Source organism: Puma concolor, chromosome E2 (assembly GCF_028749965.1).
Source record: "Puma concolor isolate L17-30 chromosome E2, mPumCon1.1.hap2, whole genome shotgun sequence".
In the NCBI taxonomy this organism is placed as follows: domain Eukaryota; kingdom Metazoa; phylum Chordata; class Mammalia; order Carnivora; family Felidae; genus Puma; species Puma concolor.
Window position 1 is genome coordinate 31039630 of NC_141681.1, and position 25040 is coordinate 31064669.

Consider the following 25040-nt stretch of genomic DNA (forward strand, 5'->3'; position numbering starts at 1 on the left):
AGCTTGATGGGCAAACATCCACTCATCTGTAATGAGGTCTTCTGCAAGGTCTTGTGCAAATGCGCAGAGTTGCTTATTTCCTGTCCTCAGGATGCAGACGGGTCTTGACATTAGTGCAAATAATCTAATTTTGACTTGTGTCCTCTTTGCCAATGAAGATGATAAAATAGTTTTCTTTCTATTTTTAGTTGCACGTGATTACGACTGGCCTTCCAGGACTATGACAGGAAGGCATCATGAAAGGGGGAAGGCCCCGTATCTTGCAAAGAAATGCATTAGAAACGGGTCCTTGCTAATCTTCCTAATCTGATCTCTCGCTACTGGACTCACACGGACCACTCTCCATCCAGTCTAATCAAGTTTGGGAGCAGATTTTGTGTTTTCCCACTACAATGTCTCTGCTTCTCGCATCTCTGAATATCCTCCAACCATCTCCATCTATCAAAACCCTTCGTATTCCCGAAGGCCTACGTCGGAATCCACTCTCCCCTTTGATTTTGCTTCCTCTGAATTACTTACAGCCTTGTGCTTTATCAACCTGGGAGACAGAAGTCCTGGCTTTTTGTAGAACTTCACACTTATCTGCACAAAGTGGAGCAGGCGAATGAGGAAATGACTAGAATGAAGAATGGAAATTTCTTTCCTGATGCCACTCTATTGAAATAGGTTGCAGATATAATTGCTGTCCAAATATTTTAGGGTACAGCCCATAGAAATGTCTCAGTGTGGAATGATAAAAACAAAAATGAGAAAGGGGCAGATTCTGACGTTTCAGATTTAAAAGATAGAAAGTAAGGGTCTTAACACCATACCCTTTTTTATGAGAACATTCTACTCAATTTCCAGGTTTTGCAGACCGCTCAATAAAGGGGTCAGTTTCTTTCAGAGGTCTTACTTGCACCTCCACCCAAAATGTAATCAAGGCTATTCTAATCTAGACAGAAAACAACACTGCTTAACTAACTAAACGAATTAAGCCGGATTCTTTCTCCCGTCAAAGGAAAAAAACCTAAAAAAAAATTTTTTTAATGCGTATTTGTTTTTGAGGGGGGGTGGGAGGGGCAGAGAGAGAGAGGGAGACCCAGAATCCAAAGCAGGCTCCAGGCTCCAAGCTGTCGGCACAGAGCCCGATGCGGGGCTCGAGCTCACGGACCTGAGAGATCATGACCTGAGCCGAAGTCAGACACTTAACTGACTGGGCCAACCAGGTGCCCCGGAAAAAAAACTTTTAAAGACCGATCCTGAGAACCACAGCAGGCCATCCTATGCTAGTTAGGCCTAGCTATGCGGATGCCATATATATTTACTCTGTCTCAAGACAAGAGACAGGCAGAACACTCCAGAGCAACCAGTCAGAAGACCTTGGGGTCGACAGCGAACACTACCTATTTCTCTTCTTCTCTCTTCACAGTCGTAGGCGAAAAGAGAGGGGAAATCTTCAGCCCCCAGTGGCATCCACACCGAAATCCTGTGTTCCGATCCCCCCACTTCACCCCAAGGGCCAGGTTCTGCCTCCTGGACTCAGCGACAGCAGTTCTCCTGCTTGTGAAATTACGACCAAACTTTTCCTTTTGTTCCAGCAAAAGACTTCCTGCGAGAAAGCAGTAATCCTTTAAAGCTTTCCAGCCCAAAGGTCTCTCCTGGTTTGGATTCCCCCATCCCCAGCCCCCAGAGGAAAAGCTCACTCAATCACATCACAAGGCATTTCTCGGTTCCAAGTTGTACTGGGTCTCAAGGACTCCTGGTGAGGAAAGAAAACTGGTCATCTGAACATCCTTTCCTGGGATCCGTCTGAAGTGTAGACAAGCAGCAAAGATGAATATTAATATGCCTTCCATCATCAAAAGCTGTTGCATACCCAAAGGATGATAAATATTTTAATCAGTTTTCAGCTTGTCTAGCGGAAGTCAGTTTACTCCTCAGAGATTTCCCTAGTTCTGTGCCCAAAAACTGTCCAGCACATACTGCTTTCCCTATATAACTTTTGGAAATTGGTAATAAAAAGTCCAAGCTTTGTGGGAGAACTCATTTAATTTCTTGACAGTTTGACTCTATTAAGTTTTCCAAGAAGAGGGAAATCTAAAATATCAGGGATGCCGACGAGCGAGACAAAACACCACAATTCTAAGTTCTGGGAGCAGTGTTGCTAATAACCTACTTACGTCTCACGCTTAAAACATTTTTTTCCTTCACATTTGCGTAAGTTGTCTGCCAGCGGCCGCTCGGTCTTCTCCGTGTAAATGCCAAAGGCATAAAACAGGACATTCTCATGCGTCCTCTGTACTCTCGATATTATTATTATTATTATTTTTTATTTTTTTTCAACGTTTATTTATTTTTGGGACAGAGAGAGACAGAGCATGAACGGGGGAGGGGCAGAGAGAGAGGGAGACACAGAATCGGAAACAGGCTCCAGGCTCTGAGCCATCAGCCCAGAGCCTGACGCAGGGCTCGAACTCATGGACCGCGAGATCCTGACCTGGCTGAAGTCGGACGCTTAACCGACTGCGCCACCCAGGCGCCCCGTCGATATTATTATTTTTTAAATGTTAAAGGCATTTGGGGGTATTGTTGGGAGGGTTACATTTGTTTAAAAATAAAACTGACCCCCCCCCCCCCAGAATATTCCTACGAAGCAGGACCTAATATTTTAGGGAAATGTACAGAGTTGAAAGGGATTGATTAAAGACCATGCTGCTTCCCGTGGGCGTGAGGAAATGGCTGGACTCATATGTGGACCTAACATCGATTCATTTCTTCAACGAGTAAGTGTCGGGGACCTACGCTGCACCAGACACTGTTGTAAGAGTTGGAGACATTACAGCGGATAAAACAAAGTCCTTCTCTCCCAGGGACCATATTAGGTAGAAGCAGATAACAAACAAGTATCCTGGCAGATGGTAGGAAGCGATGGGAAGCAAGGTGGAATCGGGCAAGGCATTCCCTATCGTAAGAAGCTCTCTCCAAGGAGTGACATGAGCAGAGAGACAGGAATGGAGGGAGGAAGTGAGTCATGCAAATTAACAGAGGGCAGAATATTCCAGACAGAGGCAACGGCGAATGCAAAGACCATGATGCAGGAGGAGGCTGGGCGTGTTCCTGAAGACAGTAAGAAGGCGAGTGGAGGACTGGGACGGAGGGGAAATAATGTACGGGGTGGGGGTGGACAGACCCTGCAGGGCACTGGGCCCCGATGCAAGGAAGCTGGATATCTGCACTTGATAGTGAGTTTGGGCCGGGGGAGTGAAACACCAGACTTTGTATTTTAAAGGAACACTCTGACAGGGATGGACATAGGGTGGTAATAGCAGAGAGACTATTTCTATAAATGATGGTGGTTCTCATCAAGGCAGCAGCACAGGGGATGGTGAAAGGTGGCCAGATCATGAATATCTAGAAAACAGAGTTAACAGGATTCGCCGATAAATCAAGAGATAAGCCAAAAGAACCCCAAGGTTATAGGCTGAGCGACTGGACAGTGCAAATTACTGCCCTGTGTGATACTGGGAGAAAGGCTGGGGGGTTATGGGAATCAAGAGTTTGGTCTGAGGTATGTTAAATTTGAGACATTATCACTAGACAGCTAAACACAGCCCCCCTTGCCCAACTACTGTTCAGGTCTCCAAGACAGGAGACCCTACTGCAGACATTGGAACATCCCATCAACCCCATCCGTTAAAAAATTCACTGTTAACTGCATGAAAAGTTGATGACATTAAATAAAATACAAGCCCTCTTAATCCCCCAACATCTGTTAGAGATCTGATGCATAATTCTGGGTATTTCATAATTGCACATTTAAATTAATAATATTTAAAGTAAAGGGATGTGTAATATCAGCCTACCACCTGTTCCAAGTCCTCATAGCAGAGCAGATATGCCTGTAACAGTAGAAATTAATTTTGAATATTTCCATAATACTCCAGATTTTTATTTGAAGGCTAATTTTGTCAATCAGTCCAAAACAAGGTGGATGTTATCTGAGATTTTTATACACATCAAGGAAACATTTACAAATGAGATTGTCACAGGTGGTTCCAGATGGGCTGAGATCATGTAGAGGAAATACAAAAAAAGTCCATCATAATTTACGTGTTAGGGGAACGATGGTGTTAAAAACATCATCTCCAAATGATCACAGAGATACTTTCAGGAATACTGAAAGGGCAACGTATCAAGTTTCCCTTGGTTTAAAAAAAAAAAAAGGTCATTCTTTTGCAGATGTCAACAAAAAGAGAGCAGGATCATGGTTATGTTACCCTTAATGCACGGAAGAGCTGACTTAATGTGTTCCCAGAGCTCTCTGGTAAGTCAGATTTTGGCACTGGGAGCACATTTCTCCATAGAGACATTTTTGCAAAATATGGAAAGATTCCCAGCCCGGCTTCCCAAAGTATTTAGCCCACAGTGGGGTAGAAACATTACCAGAGTAGCACTGAGCTTCAATTCATTGAGTCCCTCTACCTCCAAGACTGACCCCGGTTGTAAAGGAAGGGAAATGAGGAAAAGGAAGAGTGTGTGTCACTAAGGGGAACTCAGTCAAATGACCTCTAAGTAAGGGCTCCTAAACTGAGGACTGTCTACGCTTCCTTCTAAAATCACTACTTTGGTGACGCCTTGCGTGTGTGCAGTATTTTATATGTTACCGACTTTTTCATTTGGTCATCGTAATAATTTTCTTCAGAGGGTTAACAGTTTTAGGGACCATTCACGAACCAACCTGGGGAAAAAGAGATCCTATAATCTTGAGAATATTCCCAACAGCTGGCACACATCCTTGGGAAATCTTGCCTTTCTTTCAAAACTGTAGGTTTGCTGATTTGTTTCTAACATAACTTCCTTCTAGACAAAGATTCTTCTGGAATATCTCAAAGGTATTTATAATAAGATAAAGGACAGGCTAGAGCTGACGGTAATGCCCCCCTCCCCACCTCACCCCCGGCCAAAAGGACTAGAGCAAATAAGGTACACAATTATTTTATGCCATATCTCTTCCAGGAAAAAACAAACCAAAATGGAAATTACTGACACTCCCATCTGACACCAGGGGTTCCGATTCACATCTGAAATGCTGTGATGGGCTCCTAGTCGAAGGAATCCAAAATAAATTCCAGCAGCCAAGGCTACAATAGCACCCCAGGGTAAAGTAGCAGGATCTTCACACATCAATCTGAATCCTAGTGTCGCTAAAATTATTTAAAACAACCCCATTTGTCTATCGGAAAGAAAACAGAACACGTGTGAAAGGTGCATGTGTGCGTGCGCTGACGTGTGTCTGTGTGTGTGTGTGTAGATCTAACACAGGCTAGCGAAATGGAGCTAAAGCCTATGGAATCAAATCAAGGCTAAAACAGCAACCTTGGTTGTTTATTCCAGTTTTTCTCTGCACACGCTAACAAGAGTTAAGAGAAATGGCAAGCCTTTCACTTGGAATTTCCAGGCTCCCGTCACTGTGTCTCACCATGTTCGGTGCTTTTCGCCTTGTTCCTATTGTGTGCAGAGCAGAGGCACCTGAGCCATCCTCTTAACATGCTGGGGATGTAACAGGCACATCCTAGTACTTGGTGCCAATAGAGCTCAAGTCTCACACAGCTCATGTAAGGGTTAAAAACAGAAAGTCCTACCCACTGGTTCGCTCTGATGTTCCTGGAGATATTGTCACTGGATGTATCCTCAGTAGAATTCTATTCAACACCTCTGTCTTTAAGTACAAAGCTGTAGGCTGTAGCAGCTTTAAGAAACATAAGTATCCCTTTTTTCTGCTGCACAGTATCTGTGTGTGAAATTCTCTAAAGGGGTTTAAGTATTTACCCTGAACACTATCAGACGGTTTCTAAAATTTTCCTTATCCACTTGCAAAAACACTTCAAAGAGAATCATAAACATACTCCTTTGTGCTTTCGATGCACATTCTGTTTCTCAAGCTTAAGCCTGAATTCTCTTGGAATTGTAAATTTTTTTCCCAAAAAGACAGGAGACACAATGCTTTTTTTTTTTTTTAATTCATTACTAAGTCTACAGCAACTGAGGGAAAAACTGGAAAACTCTGTGAGAAATTTAGAAGGCAATCAAAGAAGGAACCAAAACCTGTTAGAAATTCATTGCTGAATTACACGTACAATTTCCCCTCAGATATTTTACTCTTAACAGAACAATACAGCTGTGGGGAATAGCAGTGGGTGGGTGGGGAGAGAGGAGAGTGGAAAGAACCAATCTTCAATGAGCACCTTTAAGATAATAAAAAATGTGAGCCATGGACTTTTAGCCCCTGTAGCTGAAAAGTGCCTTTTCTTTCTCTTTTTTCCCCAAATTTCCAAAGCCACATAAACACAGGGGTCCCCAAACTCAGTGGCTGTGTACATAATTTGAATTATTGGGTGCTTGTGACTGTTTACCTGCTTCCAATCTGTGCTTATTCTGAGCCACTCAGCACTGTACCAGTCCAAAAGGGGAGAAGGGAACTTAAATTTTCATTTAAAACCACCAGACGTCTCCTACCAATTCCTAAATTACTATAATATACTCTGCTCCTAGATCAGAAATGCTAATGCTGAAAAATGGAAGACAGGGTGATGTTTGCAAATGTAATTTAGTATATACATCAACGGCATAAGGGATACACACACACACACACACACACACACACACACACGTATATAAATAGGAGTTGGTGACTTCACTATCAACAAGGACAAAAAGTTAACATTTATATCGCTTTCTTCCTCATACCCCCCAAAATCTTTAATCCTAGAAGATAGTTTAAAATGAACTTAGCTAATGGAACTGTAATAGAATAGCAAATACCGGTACACTCAGTATAATTTCAGCATGTGAGAAAGCAGCCTCGTTCCTCTACTCAGCTACAAAGAATTTAATCTAACACACTGTGATGATAGGGTCATTAATCTCTCCAAAAACAACAACAAAAAAACTGCTCTTCAGCTCAATCACTGCCTATGACTGTGTCACCTACACCAAGAAAGGCTCCACCAGACAGCAGTGGACAGCCACCTGGCATGAACTCTCCCAGATGGTTTACACAGGCCAAAATGACAAGGAAAAACATATGACTCATCTTGAAATTAAACTATTATAACTGACTTGTAAAGGACAACCTTTACGTCGGTAAGTCCATTTCCTCTCTTAAGACTTCAACAACAAGAAACTGGTAACAGAATTAAATAAAACACCTACTCACTTTCCACATCTCTCTGCTCTCCCGTGCCAAAATTTTAACGCAAATGGGTAGAATTTAAGTTACCTATAGCTTACCTAACATAATTACATGTTGTGTTTTACACCGTTTCAAAACGGATATATTAAAATGATCCCATCTTGGCTCCTACCCACTAAAGTCAATAAAGGTTATTAAGGCCAACTGCCATATAAATGCACTGTGGTCCCCAGCAAGAACTGTCAAGACATGAAATGCAATTCAAAACATTCAAAATGATCAGGACCTGGAAAAGCATGAAGAAATTTCTCTCCAGTATATCAATCATCAGTACTTCCGAAAATGTCGACTCCGGAAATTATCCTAGAATATTTCGATCGGATTACACTAAATTGACCTTTTGTTTTTTAAGGTCAAAAGGAAATGAATAAATGTCGTCAATTTAAGAGGCCATCGCACCTAGCATTCTTTTCCGTCTCATTGTGAATTTGATGGTGTTAAAACGTTTTTATGGGTAAAATAAATGTCAGTTTTGCAAAGCGCGATACCAGACCCTAAGAGACACATGGCCTATCCGTTGGATCTCTGGCTACAGCAAGACTTCCTCACCTCACGGGAGACTTCGGCTTTTCATATTTCTCTTTACCCAGAAAGCAAAGCTTGTACGGTTTCTTTCAAATGGTAACTCTCTCTTATCCTGGAGAGTCTCCTCCTAAGACGCTAATCTTGGTTGTGAGGTGGTGGGCTGGCCGGAGAAAATAAAATAAAATAAAACACACACATTTGAACAGTGTTCTGGCATCATAGTGCCTTCCTGAAGAGGGAGCAAAGAAGAGAGAAAAGGCAAGGCTAACTTCTTGGGTTGTAAGAAAGGGTTGTGTTGCTTCGGGCTCAATGGCTCATAAATTCATAAGGTAATACTCAGGGAAAATATGATATTTTATCAGAATGCCATTCAAATATAAGGTTTAACATTTACATCACAAGAGTAAGCACAGGGTAAAACTATCCTCGGGGAGAGAAATGGCAAGAATAAACAGTGTGATAAAAACAGTGCTTGCTGGGACAGGGAATGGGAAGCAAAGGCTGGAGGAGTTTTAGAGGCAGTGGACTAAACTTTTTGAAATATGCGACTGGTTATGACATGTGAAGCAATTACCATTAATGGAAGAAAGGCGATTTCAAAGCGCATTTTCCGTTCTTCTGCATCCAACCTGAGACTACACGTCCCAACCACAAAGTGGGGGGAGAAAAAAGAAAAAAGGCAACGCAGAGACAGAGAGAAATCACAACACAAGTCCTGGTACGAGGGCCGTCCGAGGCTGCTTTACTCATAAGCAAAAGGTGAAAAGTAATGTGCGGATCGCCTGGGGTTTTTGTTTTGTTTTGTTTTGTTTTCACCGAAAGAGACCCACGCTACGGGGCAGAACAGAGAAAATGCACTAATTAGAGAAGCCTTTCCACAACACACACACATGCTTTTACCATTTTAAAAAAGCACAGAGATAAAGAAGAATCATTTGTCGAGAAGGATAACGATTTTGAGTAATACATTCCCTGGAAGCAAAGGGAGTACATTCAGAAACGCTGTTCAGATTAGTCTAATTCTATAGAATCCAAATGTGCACCAAACACTGCACTTTTTATGTTAAATTGCTGTTGAATTTGTTAACCCACAACTGATTTCCTGTGTTATGGAATCTTGGAGATTACAGCTAACTTGAAGCAACAGGGATAATTCTTGACAGTTAATGGTACATTTGTATGCATTTTCCTGAAAGGCCGGCATCTTGAGGCCTCAAACAGGTAGCTCAACATTGCCCCCTACTGCTTGCAAGTGCAAACATATGAGGTGGGCTGGTACAAAGCAGGAATTGAACTGGCCGGGCCAGTTCACAAATACCAGATGGCACTGAGCTAACAGAGCCACAGAACCATAGGCTTGCCCAATGACTATGGTCTTCTGTCTCTTCCAATAGCAAAAATAAATTATTATGAATTTGTTAAAAGTCATTTAAAGAGGCTTGGAGCCATGCTTAAATTGAATTTAGAAGGATCATCCCTTTTATGTTGGCCCAAACCTCCACTCTGCTGATAATGATCACCCTGAGGCTTGCTGAGGAGAGACACTGGGACCATTGATTTCACTCGGAACACTCAGTAATGCCACACCAACTGCAAGGAAGCTCGCTCTGGAGAATTCCCAAGACTGCTCTTCTTCTGGGTATTTTTTACACAAGAGTTATAAAGTAAACAGAAGATATTCCTTCTAACTGATGTGCCATGGTCCGATTAAAAAAGAAATGACAACTAAATCTTTTAAATGAATTCATAATGAATATGATCCGTAAGCTCACAATACCGAAGACTTCTCTTTAAGAGACAAAAAAACAAAAACCAAAAAACCCTTGAACAAAAGTGGTGCAAAAATAAATTTTTATTTAGTGATGTATTTATTTATTTTACAAAATCAGTGAGTTCTTTTCTCATTAATTTGCCAATTCTAATACGTGGAGTCGTCAAGTTACAATCCCAAAGTCCACCTGATGTCTTAGACTCAAAGTCTGGTAAATAAAGAGGTTCTTCCAACTCATATGTAAATGGACAAGCCGAGAAGAACATCGTAAAAAAAATATGCTCTGTAAATGAAGTTGCCTTTATATATACATTCCATAAAAATGTAGCATGCTCCACACAGGCTAATTTTAGGAATAGAACTAAGGAGATTTAGGCATGGACTTTTCATTACTTCCAACTCAGTTTTACAATGCTCGGTTTTATACTGAGGTTCAGGTCTTTGGCGGAATCCATTTTTGTGATACCCTTAGTACAATAAAAGAAGGATTATTAACATTCCTTCCTCAGACACAGATCCATCGAAAGGCATGATTTAAACATCTGAAGAGATGTCTGGAAAGCTAGGGTCCAGATTCCGACCTGGACTTTCAAAGTAAGACCCCTCCAGGGTGGTGACTTGGTATTTTCATTATAAAACCTCGGTTTTATAACAGAGGTTGGCCACAGCTCCCCACTTGCGCAGATCGGATCCTTGTTTCCAGAACAAGTCTGAGTCTGTGCGGGCACCACCTCCAGGGTGCAGCAGGCTTTTACCACTTTTCCACTACATTTCAAGTTCAACAGTCTGGAGGCAGAGCAGCGAGGCAGTGAAGGGCGTGACCCTAGAGCCAGCCTTCCTGGGTTCAAATCCCCGTTCCCCCGCTTATGAGCCGTGTGATCTTGAGGAAGTTATGGAAACCTTTTGTGGCTCAGTCTCCTGGTTTATGAAATGGAGAACCATCATACCTACTTTATGGGGTTGCCGTAAAAGTTACAGAAGTTATACATAAAACATTCAGAATAGTGCCTGGTCCTTAATAAGTATCAAATAAGGGTCTGCCATTACTGCTATTCTTTAAATTGAGACTTAATTCAAAACTGGCAAGTGGCCTCAATTTTGCCTTCCAGCTATGCTTCTGACTCCACCCCCCGATCCCTTGCCCTGGCCGCGCTGGACTGCCCCATTTCCAGTCTCGTTTGTACAGTTCCTGGAGCCTAATGCTCCTCTCCCAATGCCCTATCTGACCCTACGCCTCCCCATCCAAAGTCCCCAAAGGCAACATCTGCTGTTTCACAACAGTCCTGGTCCAGTGGCCTGAATTTAATACTCCCTCCTCTGGCCTGTGATTTTTTTTTTTTTTTTTTTTAATCTCTATCACAGGCTTTCATTTTAGCTAATGTAACACCTGGCTATATTCATGTCTCTCTCCTTGTTAAACTGAATGCAGCAGTTAAGCTACAGAGCCAGACTGCCAGGGTCTCCATCTTGCTCTGCTGCTTACTCTGTGACCTTGGGCAAGGCACCTAATTTCTCAATGTCTCAGTTTTCACATCTATAAATTAAGGCTCATAAGGGTTTCTACACCTCGTAGGGCTGCTGTACGAACTTTAGAAGTTAATACAGGGAAAGCCCTTAGAACAGTGCCCGGTGCATCTAAAAATGCAAAGGCATTTTAAATCTTACCGTTCCATCGTGGTTCCCTCCTCGTCACTTCCTACCATGCGTCCAGCATGGTGCCTTATATGTGGGAAATACTCAAGAAAACGCCCACTGAACTCAAGTGAGCTTGTCCTGGCAAAATCCTGGCTGTTCCTGGCGAACAGTTACCTAACCCAATAATTTGGAATAATGAATTATGTATTTGCCTATGCAAATGAGGCAGCAGAGGGGTCACACAGCCCGGCGTCCCAGAAAATGTGGCCCCGGACCTCAGGTACTTACCACACCTTCCATCTTCTTCCACAGTTCCTCCAGTTGGGCCATGGGCTGACACCACCAATCACTGCATTTTCTGTATCGGTTGCCTTGAAACCAAAACTGTCTCAGCCACTCGAACTCAACCTGTGGGCCATAAAGAGAAGGCAGTTGTTACAATGCCTTCATGAGGGGCAATCAAGGACAACACTGTCACCCGATTCTCCTCCAGTAACTTAATTGCCACAGGGTGAGAAAAGCTCAGCCTAACTGGTTTCCAGTAGAACTCGGGGAGTCTCCAGAGCATTTCTGCAAAGCCAAGGGAAAAGCGGTCATAAGGGGCTCCTGGGTGGCTCAGTCAGTTAAGCGTCGGACTCCAGCTCAGGTCATGATCTCATGGTTCGTGAGTTTGGGTCCCACATCGGGGTGAGCTCAAGCCCCGGGTGAGCCCCATTCTCTCTCTCCCACCCCTCCCTGCCCCTGTGGGATTCTCTCTGTCTCTCTCTCTCTCTCTCTCTCTCTGCCCCTGGTTCACTTGCACCCTCTACCTCTCTAAATAAATAAATAAATAAATAAATAAATAAATAAATAAATAAATAAATACATTTTACAAAAAGGCAAGACAAAACACAAATACTGAGATCCTGAAGTATACAGCAGCCTGCACAATGTGGGACAGGGAAGATAGAATCAAAACATGTCTTTATTAAACATCTTTATTAAGGACTGATATTTTGAGCAAAACAGACATATACTAAGAGACAGCCAATTTCAAGATTTCTTAGATTTAAAATAAATACAGAATTTACCATGGGCCAGGAGGAGCTGGTGAGAGTCCTAGCCCTTATAACTGAACAATGCAAAGTTAATTATGGGGCATCCATTAAACCTACAGCCAAATTGTTACTTTTCAAGTCAGGGCACATGTCAATAGGTAGAAAGAACAGTGAAGGCATTAACAATTGCTTTTCCTTCCTATGAACCTATATGTTTATTATTATGGCTATTATTTGCCTCCTTAGCATTCCTCCTTCTATTCTAGCAAAACCTCACTATTTACTTGGTAACCGACCCCCTTCCCCAGTCTCAGTCCACGTGGTCTGGGTAGATCTCCAGCCCCAACACCAGGGATGCAGTGTGTGGCCCAAGTATCAGCCAATCAGCCCCCCATATTTCTCTAGTCACAGAACTGGGTATGGAGACAATCGCGGTATGTTCAATCACAGTTAAGTCTAGATCCCATGAGAAGATTCAGGAAAAGCATTCTATATCCATGTCACCACCAAATGGGAAAAATGGAGACAACCCAGTAGGAAGCAACTGCAAGATAAAAAGATAAAAACCAGGTGCTGGTGATACCACCTGGCTCTTGATCAAGCTATTTCTGAAGTCTTTTATTTATTTATTTATTTTTTAAACCTATTTACATTTTCTTTAAGGCTTATTTATTATTTTTGAGAGAGAAAGAGACAGACGGAGAGAGAGAGAGAGAGAGAGAGAGAGAGAGAGAGAGAGAGAGTGCAACCAGGGGAGGGGCAGAGAGAAGGGGAGACACAGAATCGGAAGCAGATTCCAGGCTCTCAGCTGTCAGCACAGAGCGCAACGCAGGGCTCGAACTCACAAACCGCGAGATCGTGACCTAAGCTGAAGTCGGATACCTAACCAACTGAGCCACCCAGGAGTCCCAGAAGCCTTTTATACTTAAGCCAATTCAGGTTGAGGTTTTTTTTGTCCCTTGCAAATGAAATAACCCCAATGTATGCAGAGGAGAGGCTGAGTAAAGCTTTGGAAGGGTAAGAAATTGTTTTTTATCCACTTTCCAAATCTTCTAAAACTCATCTTCACCTTGAAAAATCAAATTTTACAGGGGCACCTGGGTGGCTCAGTCGGTTGGGCGTCCGACTTCGGCTCAGGTCATGATCTTGCGGTCTGTGAGTTCCAGCCCTGCGTCGGGCTCTGTGCTGACGGCTCCGAGCCTGGAGCCTGTTTCGGATTCTGTGTCTCCCTCTCTCTCGGCCCCTCCCCCGTTCATGCTCTGTCTCTCTCTGTCTCAAAAATAAATAAACGTTAACAAAAATTTTTTTTAATCAAATTTTACTGTCAACGTACAACTCTATTCATCCCCACAACTCTTCTGACCTCTGCCCTCTAAAGAAATGTTGAGCTTTCACAGCTTAGAGGTTAATGTTGGGTCGTCTGACTTTTGCTATGGTAATCGTGTTCCCTAGACAGTCCAACTAGTACAACCTTTACCTGTTACCACAAAGAATTTCTGTATTTATCCATATTGAACTTTCGCGAGGCAAACAAAAGCAACTTGTGAAGATTTACCAATGGTGAAAATGGCTCAAATAACTAACCTGAGAACACCCAGTCATATGAAAGGGTTTCAGTTTACATTAACTAAATGTTTGTTTGATATGTAGAACTGATTTCAGTTAAAGCTGTTTAAACAGAAAAAAAAAAAAGGAATGTGGACAATATTAAGACAATAGCTGCCGAAACTTATCTGTGGTATTTAGAGACAGTTGGTAACAGCAGTAAACCACACTGCTTTGAGAGGAGAGAGCGAACACAGGGTAGTTCAACTTCTCTGAAGATGCAGGTTTCACATTACTCACTACAAGAAGAGTTCTATTTAATAGATTTTGTGTGAAATTGGTTCCCATTATGGGAACAGCCTATTAGCAAAGCATCACGCCCTATGTCAGGGCAAGCTGCAAAGATCTGAAAAGGTTTTCTTATCTGGGGGCTGGTTATTTTCATTGATGAAGACAAAACTTATAAGCCCTGGCAATCGTGGTACCCCAAGAAATAAAAATAAAACAGATCAGCATATGTAATTAGTTTATTCAACCTACTGGGGTACATTAGGGTCTAGATTTCAGTAAATTAAAGCCGCAGAAGGAAGGAGAGGGGCATACCTGGAGACTCTGCTATGAGACGAGAATGCAAAGGAGGACCCCATCCATTTTAATAAATCAGGACTTCAGCTTCCTCCTTAGATGCCCAGCTATCAGTTGAAGCAGACGGTGCCATGATTAAGAATTGGGAACCGGGGCGCCTGGGTGGCTCAGTTGGTTAAGTGTCCAACTCTTGATTCGAGCTCAGGTCATGATCTCATGGTTTGTTTGAGCCCTGCGTCGGGCTCTGCGCTGACAGCGTGGGGCCTGCTTGGGATTCTCTCTCTTTCCCTCTCTCTCTGCCTCTACTCTGCTCACTCTCTCTCTCTCTCTCAAAAAATATTACATAAATAAACTTTTTAAAAATTTTAAAAAAAAAGCATAAGGGCCCTGGAGCCAGTTCAAACTTGGGCTCCAGTACCAAATGGCTATGTCACCTGTAAAATAAAGACAATCACATAATAACCACATAGATTTAGAGTGAGGACTAGTGAGTTAATAACGAATGGGCTACTATATGCCAGGCACTTGCCAGATGCTAAGAAAGCAAACTGCACAAGGCCTACAACTTATTGTCCCCAAGGATCTCACGACGTGATAAAATTTTCTTAGCAAGAAAAGTTTTAACATCCATGTCAATTCATGGCCACCCCCCTTCCAGAGAGGCCAGTCAGTAAAGTTCAACGCTGAGCACTTACTCCCGGCAGAGTTTTATTCATGAGTTGAAGTACTTCCCACGAGATACAATCTTTCTGGGCATCAAATCCACTGCCATGTATTTTATTCGGCTCCATAACCTGACTTTTTCATTTCAATGTTGTGGGCAAAAAAAAAAACATTACAGGATTTTAAAGAAATGTCACCCTCGCCATTTCCCCCACTGCCAACAGACGTCGTTGGCTGCTTCCTTAAAATTAATTAAGGAAGCATACAATACTTCCAGCCATTTGATTCAGAGTTTGAGTTACAAAAACAAACAAACAAGAAAAAGTTATTTTTATTTTTTTCTCCCTCAACTGCGGGGTTAAGAAAAGAAAGCTGCAGGGTGGATACCCCACGAAAGCTGAAGCGTCAGGACTCGGAACAGAATGGAAGTCTTATCGCTTCCGGGGTTGAAAAAACAATCAAAGGTCAACCGTAGTGACCGACCAATAAAGTTCTAAGCATGAAAGGAGTAGGGTCTTCATCCCTTCTCCAGGGTGCACCCAGGGTTCCCTCCCTCCCCCCCCCCCCCGCACCGGCACAGGGAAGCTCAGAAGTATCAGAGCAGAACCTAGAGACAAACCCTGAGGAGGGTAATGGCTGCCTTGGGGCCGCGAACACTCCACGGGTGATGCAGATCCCCAGAGATGGGAGCGTCAAGGAGACAACACATAGCAACTCTTTTGAGGTTCTCTCAGAGCTCACGATGCTTAGACACCAAACTCCCACCTTCTGGACAGGCCCTTCAAGGAAATTCACAATTATTCAATCTTTTGAGCAGCTACAATACAAAGATGAGCAATTAGCCAAGGCCTACTGACAACCTAGAGGCCTTGCAGGTTCCTGAAGGGCCTTCTCAATCATCAGTGAAAAATGAAAACATGCTCACAATAGTGTCCGTTTCACAACAGGGACTGCTGGGACAACTGTCCTTCATCACCCTCTTAACTAATCTGTACCTGGAACGGTCTCAGAGAAGATCAGTCAAGAAAAACTTTTCCCCTAAAAATGTCTAGGAAAAGTCTGAAACCTCAGGCATTCAACAGCAAAGTTCAAAATCATGACTTATGACACGCTACCTCACCATTCATTGTAAACGCCTCCATCACTTCCACAGGTAGGCAACTGCCATCTACTTTTCTCTGCCAAGTCAGTGGGGGGCTCTTGATTTGGTCCCAGCTCAGCTCAGGCAGGTCCCTCAGGGGATGCGTGAACATGCCCGCTGGGGTAATGTCTCACCACGACACCTGAAATAAGTTATTTCACTGAGCAAGATGTTAGATGAGGGAGAGATGCTAATGTCCAATCTACTAAGAGCTACCCCACAAAGGCTCTTTCCCAGGAACTCCGAGGAAGATGCAGGTCTGACCAGACCAAACCATTTTTTTTTAATGTTTATTTATTTTTGAGAGAGAGACAGAGAGACAGAACATGCGCAAAGAGAGAGAGGGAGACACAGAATGCGAAGCAGGCTCCAGGCTCTGAGCTGTCAGCACAGAGCCCGACGCGGGGCTTGAACTCGGCTTGAACTCACGAACCGTGAGATCATGACCTGAGCTGAAATCGGACGCTTAACCAACTGAGCCACCCAGGTGCCCCAGACCAAACCATTTTTAAGAAGGGAAACAGCATAATAACATGCAGGAGGATTCTGCTTATCAGTGAACGAAAACCTTTGCTAAGCATCTTTAGTTAGGAAAAAAAATAACTTCTAAAGGTACTCAGGTCTATTCCCCACAGTTCCCAAATTGCTTAGTTAGAAACCATCTAAAGGAAACAAGCCACATCTACACCCACAGAGCCTGAAGGCAACACATAAAACCCAGGGCTTCATCCTATAATTGGTGCAGCAAAGGCACATGGCCTTTAAGATAGAGGAAATCAAACAATAAAGAACCTGGGGGGAACGTTCATGGACCACGTATGCTATTGTTTCACAACAGGACACAGTAGAAAGTGATCATGTCAGTGCTCAATCCCAGGCCAGCACGTAGGGCCAAAAAACAGTATATGATAACGTGCTTTGGCATATGGAATTCATATGAAGGAGGTGGCCTTGAAGAATCAAAGACTGGGGGGCTGGGCAAGGTGAGCACACACCATATTTAGATTCATGATCTCTCTCTGCCTTCGATTTCTAGACTAGCTTCAAGGGGCTAAGGCTTCTGATACACGTCTATCCCACTTCGCTAAAGTATACAGTGTCAAAAGCAGCCAGTCACTTGCTGAAGCTACTGGGCTCAGATGACAATATTCTGCTGTTAGATAAACAGTGTGATTTTACATATTTCCCCCACCCGTTGATGATAACAAAGCATCTCGGCCAGTCACAGAAGACCAAGATGGAGGGGGAGCGGGGGGCGCAGGGAATAACTCATGTTGAGTGTTGAAAAGAGCACCCATTCGGCTGGCCTGAATCCTGACATTGCAAGGTTTGCAGAGAAGGAAAAAATCAGAATTTCTTTACTACAGACCAGAATTTCTTTACTGCAAATATGGAGGAAGACATAACTTTGCTCCCAAGTCTAATTCAGTGAGGTCACTGGGCCCATAAAACGCTTATCTTGGGGCGCCTGGGTGGCTCAGTCGGTTAAGCGGCCGACTTCGGCTCAGGTCACGATCTCACACTCCATGAGTTCGAGCCCCGCGTCGGGCTCTGTGCTGACCGCTCAGAGCCTGGAGCCTGTTTCAGATTCTGTGTCTCCCTCTCTCTGACCCTCCCCCATTCATGCTCTGTCTCTCTCTGTCTCAAAAATAAATAAACGTTAAAAAAAAATTTTTTTTTTAAATAAAAAAAAAAAACGCTTATCTTTCTTGAGGTTCTAGTTATCAGCAGTGTCTCTACTTGAGGACAGATAGGAGAGAAAATGGGGCACTTATCAGGTACAGGGAAGGGAAGAAAGTCAGTCCTGAGTGCAGCTTATTAGCATTAGAAGTGGTTATTCTTTCCTTGAAAGGAAGAATTTCTTTGCCTTTTGTTCCAGAGATTGTGGCAATGTTTCACAAGGTATGGGGCAGTTCGCAAGATCCTAAATATCTCTTTAAAGACACTGTATGACCTCGTGGGAGCAGACATGGTTTCTCCTCTGCTCCAAAGCCCTCCGTGGCTCCCTACTTCCCTCTGAGTAAACAGAAAAGCGGTTGTCCTCACGGAGAGCTCCAAGGACTGATACAATCTGCTATTCCCCAGGCCCCTAGAACCACCTCTGTGACCTCATGTCCTCGAACTCACAGCCTTGCTCCTGCCATTTGAACTAGACTGTCCCTTACCTAGTCTGGAAACACCAGGCATTTTCCTACCTCACAGTCTTTGTGGCAGTTTGTCCCTCCACCCGAAATACTGTTCCCCAGATATCTACGTGGCTTCCTCCTCATCTCTTTCAAGTCCCTGCTCACAGCACATCTTCTCAGTGGGGATGTTTTCTAGTTATCTCAAGAACCTACTATATGATGAGCAGGTATATTAAGTTTATTATCTGTCCTCTCCCTGGCCTAGGATGCCGAGTTTACTCTCGTAAACTACCGTAAACTTTACATCCTAAAGCACACAGAAGAGTGCCAGGCACGCAATCAGTAGTAATTACTTGCTGGAAGGACGAAAGAGAACATTTTTGTGTTCCAAATTCTCCGCCGATCCTTCCAATCCGAACAAAGAGAGAGTCTCGGGTTGGTGATAACCTTCAACAATTCTCCATGACTCGGGACCCTCTTTTTTCCTTTTAAATTTTTTTTTTTGTTTTGAGATCTAATTTGCCCGCCACAAAATTCATCCATTTTCAACGTCGAATTCAATCACTGTTAGAAAACACAGGAGTTGTAGGCTGCTCTCCCTGCTTCCCATGAATAATGGAGACTTCAGGCTCAGAGCCTTCTCCCGGCGAGAGAATCTGCTGGAAGGTAGTAACACTGCTCTGTTTACACTGGCGAGGTCTCTCTGGTTCCTTTTTCTTTTGGCTAGTGATACTGGCTCGCTTCTTAAAGTGGTAATACAAAGCTTCCTTTGCAAAGAAAATTTATTTACATAAAAATGAGCCGAGTTTTTAAAAGTATTAAGTAGACAACAATACGCACGGTCCAAAGATAAAGCAAAAAGCTGAGAGGGTGTTCCTGAGAGCAGCACAATTGGTGAAACACTGGCTGGTGGGATCCAGAGCTGCTGGTCTCACAGACTGCAGACCCACAACTCATTCTGTAAACAAAAAGCGAGGTACGGACACTTGCTCCTGGGGTCCGCCCACCCTTCCCTTTGGTCCTTGCAGAAAGACCATTCTTCATGGGTCTTGTGCTTCTGTGCGCCTTGTGAGCAAGATACTGACTTCCCTCTATCTCAGCAAGAATGGCTGGTATAGAGAACAGCCTTGGAAGAGACAGCTCGTCTCCAGAACAACGGGCAGGGATGCTAACAGACTTGGAGGATAAAGACGGTGTCTTGTTTGGAACAAATGTCAGCCATGCTTACTGCCTATTATAAGAGATTCGGGTTCCCTTTGTTCTTCTCCTATAACCGAACCCTTGCAGGTGCATTATGTTACCGGGCCTGCTCTGTGCTGCCCCGTGGAAAGAGAGGCTTGCACAAGTGGCACAAAACCGCTGATACTCTGGCTGCTGCTATCGTTAAGTAATAAACTATTCTTTACCTCTCACTGAGGAATTTCAGGTCTTATACCCATATGAAATTACGGCAGATCAACTTGTTAGCTGGCAGGCAGCTTCCCGGTTCCTGAAAGTCCTCACCTCATTGTGGATTTCCTCTCCTTGTTTCAGAACCGCGGGCTCAAAGGATTTCAAAGAAGCATCACCACCGTCTGCCCCGTCACGGACATTCTGCAGAGCCACCTGGCAGCGCTGTAAGATATAATCCAAGGTTCCGGTGGAGCACTGCAGAGAAAGAACCAGCAATCAAGATGAGGAGCAAAATTCCAGTTGACCATCGACTCGTCCTAGGGGTATCCACATTTGTCCCTTGTCCATTATGTTCACCTGTTGCCCCCACAGCTCAGCCCCTATTCAACTTAAGAAATACTATAGTGGCCGGCTCACTGGGCTCTGTGTTACCAGCTTGGCCTCACTTGGGCCACTCTTCTGGCTGGTTTTCTTTCATTATATGGGCCTTATATCTCAAAACAGTGGGCTCCCTGAGGCTAAAGCCATGTGTGTGTATACACACACACACACACACACACACACACACACACACAGACACACACTTTTATTGGATATTTCTTTTTTTTCTTTTTCATTTTTTTAACGTTTATTTATTTTTGAGAGAGAGACAGAGAAAGCGCAAGCAGGGGAGGGGCAGGGAGAGAGGGAGACACAGAATTGGAAGCAGGCTCCAGGCTCTGAGCTGTCAGCACTCGAGCTCACGAAATCATGACCTGAGCTAAAGTTCGAATGCTTAACTGACTCAGCCACCCAGGAGCCCCTTATTATATATTTCTTTCTATGCATATTGCAGCATCTAGAACCAAGTACTAAATATAAAAGAAACTTAGTGAGTAGTTATTGGACGAATCACTAATTAACCAAGACGTCAAAGACACTGACTTCATTGTAAGTGCCCTGGACCTCACAATGGGAAAGAAAAGTAACCGGCCTGATCAGTTCAGTGGTCCACAAAATGGAACGGTAACGGCACACACAAAAAAGTGAAGTTATAAGCACAGGGCAAAGGACTCATGTTCCTTTTCTGCAAAAACCATAGAGTTCACGGCTGCAAGTCCTTGGTAGAACAGGTTCTTCTAATCATGGAGAACACGTGGCTCATGCCCTCAAGGCTTGTTCAAAGGCCTCACTTGGCAGCTTGGTGTGGGCAGGGGCAGATAGCTAGTTCGTCCCTCTCTGTGTCTGTGGGAGAAAAGCAGAGGTCAAATGGACAAACTCCTCCTCTGAATGACGTATGTCAGAAAAAAAGAGGATGCGGACGGTGGCACCGTGATTTCCTAGAATGATAAAGGGCTACAAATGTCCTTTAGACCCGGTGAGGAAAAGGTATCATGCAAGTGTTTTTATTTGAATACGTATAACTCAAACAGATGTCTCAGAACCTTCTAGTGCCCTGGTATAAAAATCAGTTGGGCGGCTACCGCCATTTTACGCAATGTGTCACGTATAAGCCTGGGAAAAACAAAGTTACGGTGACAAAAACAGAAGCCTGACTAATATGTATTTTAATATGAAGACCTCAAAGTGCCGGGAGCACATCAGCAGGCAGCTCCAATTTGCTACCCAGAAAAAACAAAAAGGGGCGCTGAGTCACCACTCACTTTTGTCCCTGAGCCACTCCTACAACCTCTTATTAAAAGACATTCTGTCTATAAACATGTTGTATTCACACCTTTACTTTCCCAAGTATCAAGTGACCTACATGAGAGGTTACAAAGCATTTATCCTGACAAAAGACTGGAAACAACCTGCATTTCCCATCAAAAGGGGACCCGTTAAATAAACTATGGTGGAGCCACATGGGGGACTTTTTTTTTTTTCCTGGGTGGACAGAGTTTTATCTGTTGTAAAGAGCCCACAATGAGGCCTATTTTTTGGCAGAGGTTGGGGGAACAATTTTATTGAGACATTATTCACATGTCATAGAAGTCACACATTGAAAGCATACAATTTATCGTTTTTAGTATATTCACAGTTAGGCAACCGTTTTGTTTTGTTTCTAATTTTTTTTTTAACGTTGACTTATTTTGAGAAAGAGAGACAGAGAGAGAGAGAGACAGAGTGCACAGGGGAGGGGCAGAGAGAGAGGGAGACACAGAATCCGAAGCAGGCTCCAGGCTCCGGGCTGTCAGCACGGAGCCCGACACGGGAATCGAACTCAGGAACTGTGAGATAGTGACCTGAGCCGAAGTCGGACATGTAACCGACAGAGCCACCCAGCCTCCCCTAGGTGACCGTTTTCACAACTAATTTTAGAATATTTTGGTCATCTCCCCAAAACACACTCTGCACCCCTGTACAAACTCTGTCTTCTCCTCCCCATTCTGCCAACCTTTTTTTTAGCAGCTATTATGAATCAAGCTGCCAAGAACATTCATGTTTCCTTTTTTTTAGCAGCTATTATGAATCAAGCTGCCAAGAACATTCATGTAGAAGTTTTCATTTCTCTTGGGTATGGAATTGCTGGGTCATATGGTACTGAAAATCCTGAGGAAGCGTCACCGTGTTGTCCAAAGTGGCTGAACCATTTTATATTCCCTCCGGTAGCGCGTGAGGGTTCCCATGTCTGCACATCTTCCCCAGGACTTGTTACTGTGATTTTAATCATCGCCATTCTAGTGGGTGTGAAGTGATATCTCACTGGGGTTTTCATTTGCATCTTCCTGATGACTAATGATGTTCAACATCTTTTCATGTGTTTACTGGCCGTTTGTAGACCTGCTTTGCAGACATGTCTATTCACATCCTTTGTCATTTAAAAATATTGGATTATGTATCTCTTTAATTAATGGTTGTGTTATTCATATATTCTAGACACGAATACCTTGTGAGACAAGTATGTGAAACTACTTTCTCACATTCTGCAGTTTCACTTTCCACTTTCTTGATGGAACCTTTTGGACTATCAAAGTTTTTAACTTTGATGAGGTCCAATATATCTATTTTTTCTTTGGTTGTTTGTTCTTGTGGTGTCATCTCGGAAAAAAATCGTCTACTCCGAGACTTATATATTGATAAGCAGTTATCACCAAGGCTTACTGAAACCAAAGTGCAGAATAGTATATAGAGTAGGCTACCATTTGTATAAAAAATATCAACACATATTTGCTTGTATATGTATTAGGCATCACAGAAAGAAAACTAAGAATCTGATAACACTGGGTACCTCTGGGGAGAAGGAGCTGGTTGGCTTTAGGAGAAAGAGAGAGACTTGAAACTATTTATTCTTAGGTCCTTTTTAGGTTTTGAACCATTTGAGTAACTACCTATTCAAAATATAATGATATATAAAATTTAAACTTAAAAAAAAAAAAGATATTCAGGAGAATGGAGTTCTTCTGTTCCAACCGGAAGAAAATTAAAATCAGATAAAGGTCAAGAGCCATCAGACATAATCTAGTCACATGTAACCAAAAAACTAGATAGATTTCTTCTCTGATTAACTAAAACGAATTTCAGAACATCGCTTCCTTAAGATAGTCTGTTTCCTACATATTTTGAATAGGCAGAAAATTGCAAATCATTTTGTTTGGCACAGGTGAAACAAGAAAGAAGACATTTATAAAGTAAGTGAGGGCTATAATGCTGCATGGATTTTCCCCTCTTCTATCAAGGGAAACAGCAATGTAACTTTCATGTCAGAAAAAAAGTCTTTTCCCTCTTTTATTACTGAAAACAATAATATATCATGAAATAAGAATTTCTAAGTAAGATAAAAACATGATCCTGTCATCTTTCCCTATTTTTATTATTTTCATTGCACGTGAGTCTTTGTCCACACAGTTGTGACCAGTCAGTACACAACAGTGTGTATGCTGTTTTTCTCTGTTTGTAAGTATTCAAAACTACCATTTTCAATGATTGCTCATTGAGCTGATAATTTAATTAAGGAGTCATGTGCTACAAAGGCACCGAAGTTCTGCCCAACTTTTCACTACTCTTAATCACTCTAAACATCTTTGTATGTATATAGATATAAACATATATACACATATAAATATATACACATACATACAAATACGCATACACATACATACATACATACATACATACATACATACATACACATATATACTTCTTTTGAATGGTTTCCTAGGTTTGAGTCCAAAAAAATAGTGTTATGAGATCAAAAATAGGAGTATTTTTATGGTAGTTGAACACATCCCCACATAGTTCACCAAAAAGTATGCCGATTAGAAAGAAAAACTTCCAGAACTATATGAATGTATGTTTCACTGTAACTTTACCAGCATTGATCATCAGCAGTTCTGACTTTCCATGGAAATAAAAAATCACCTTAAATGATGAGTTTATAAATAAAATGTTAATTGAAACACAGCCACACTCCTTTGATTCCATATAGTTTCTGGCTTCTCTGGAGTTACAATGGCACAGCTGAGCAGTTGCCCCAAGATCTTACGGCCCATTGGCCACGGTTTGCTGACCTAATCTACACTTCAGAAAGCAAGATAGTCACATCGTTCACATCGGATGTGTCTAATTAGTAAAAAAATATATCTTGTGGCTTGAACTGAAGTGCAGAGATTATAAAAGGCCTAGATCTGAGATACTGCTTTTCTCCCAATAGCATTACCATATATCCCCACCTCCCTATTTAAAAGTTAATTAACGCTCGCGATGTTGCCTAAAAATGAGACGATACAAATACAGCTGTGACTAAGCAGAAAATGCTAAACCTCAGGATATTCTGAAAGCACTGCTACTCTAATAAAATTGGTCTGCCTGGAAAAAAAGGAAATAAGGCTACAGGGGGACTGTTCAAACCATACTCTGGCAGGCCCCTTTTGGAGGTCTGTGTAGGTACGGACTTTTTTTATGGCAGGAGGTGGAGGAGGAGAGTTTTAGTCCCTTATTTGCATTTGCCTGCTGGACTGCTCCACGGGGCAGCTCCAACCCAGCCTGTTCAAAACCGAATGCACTATCGTCTTCCCCTAATGTCTTCAACTGCCATTTCTACTAATGGTAATGGCATCCCTAAATCACCCAGGCTTGAGAGTTGGCCAAGAGCCTGGCACAGGGAAAGCATCGAATAAAGAGTTAATTCATTCATTCTCGCATTCATTCTTATGTTCCTGCCTCCACTCAGACAGTCCTGCCGTCGCAACTTCCTGAGAGAACTTACTTTTAGGTCTCTAACATAAGCACCTGTGTGTCTTTTTGTTTGGACCTGTCTCCCCGACTCACATGCAAGTTCAACAAAGGTAGTGGCCAGGGTTGTCATGCTGATGATTCCATCTCTCAAGCCTGGAATGCTGCTGAATGCACAACAGGCACCCAAGTATGTACATACGTGTGTATGTATGTTTTTAATGTTTATTTTTTA

General features: G+C 42.8%; 1 protein-coding gene across 4 annotated transcripts in view; it reads right to left on the reverse strand.

Moving 5' to 3' along the window:
- FTO (FTO alpha-ketoglutarate dependent dioxygenase) overlaps nucleotides 1-25040 on the reverse strand; it is a 394888-nt gene that overhangs the window by 189342 nt on the left and 180506 nt on the right. For all 4 annotated transcript variants that reach the window (XM_086689419.1, XM_086689416.1, XM_086689417.1 and 1 more), the window contains exons 6-7: nucleotides 19766-19909; nucleotides 11454-11573 (exon numbers count right to left, since the gene is read on the reverse strand). In XM_086689419.1, the coding sequence (XP_086545545.1) occupies nucleotides 11454-11573; nucleotides 19766-19909 (264 nt within the window). The remainder of the gene's footprint in view (nucleotides 1-11453; nucleotides 11574-19765; nucleotides 19910-25040) is intronic.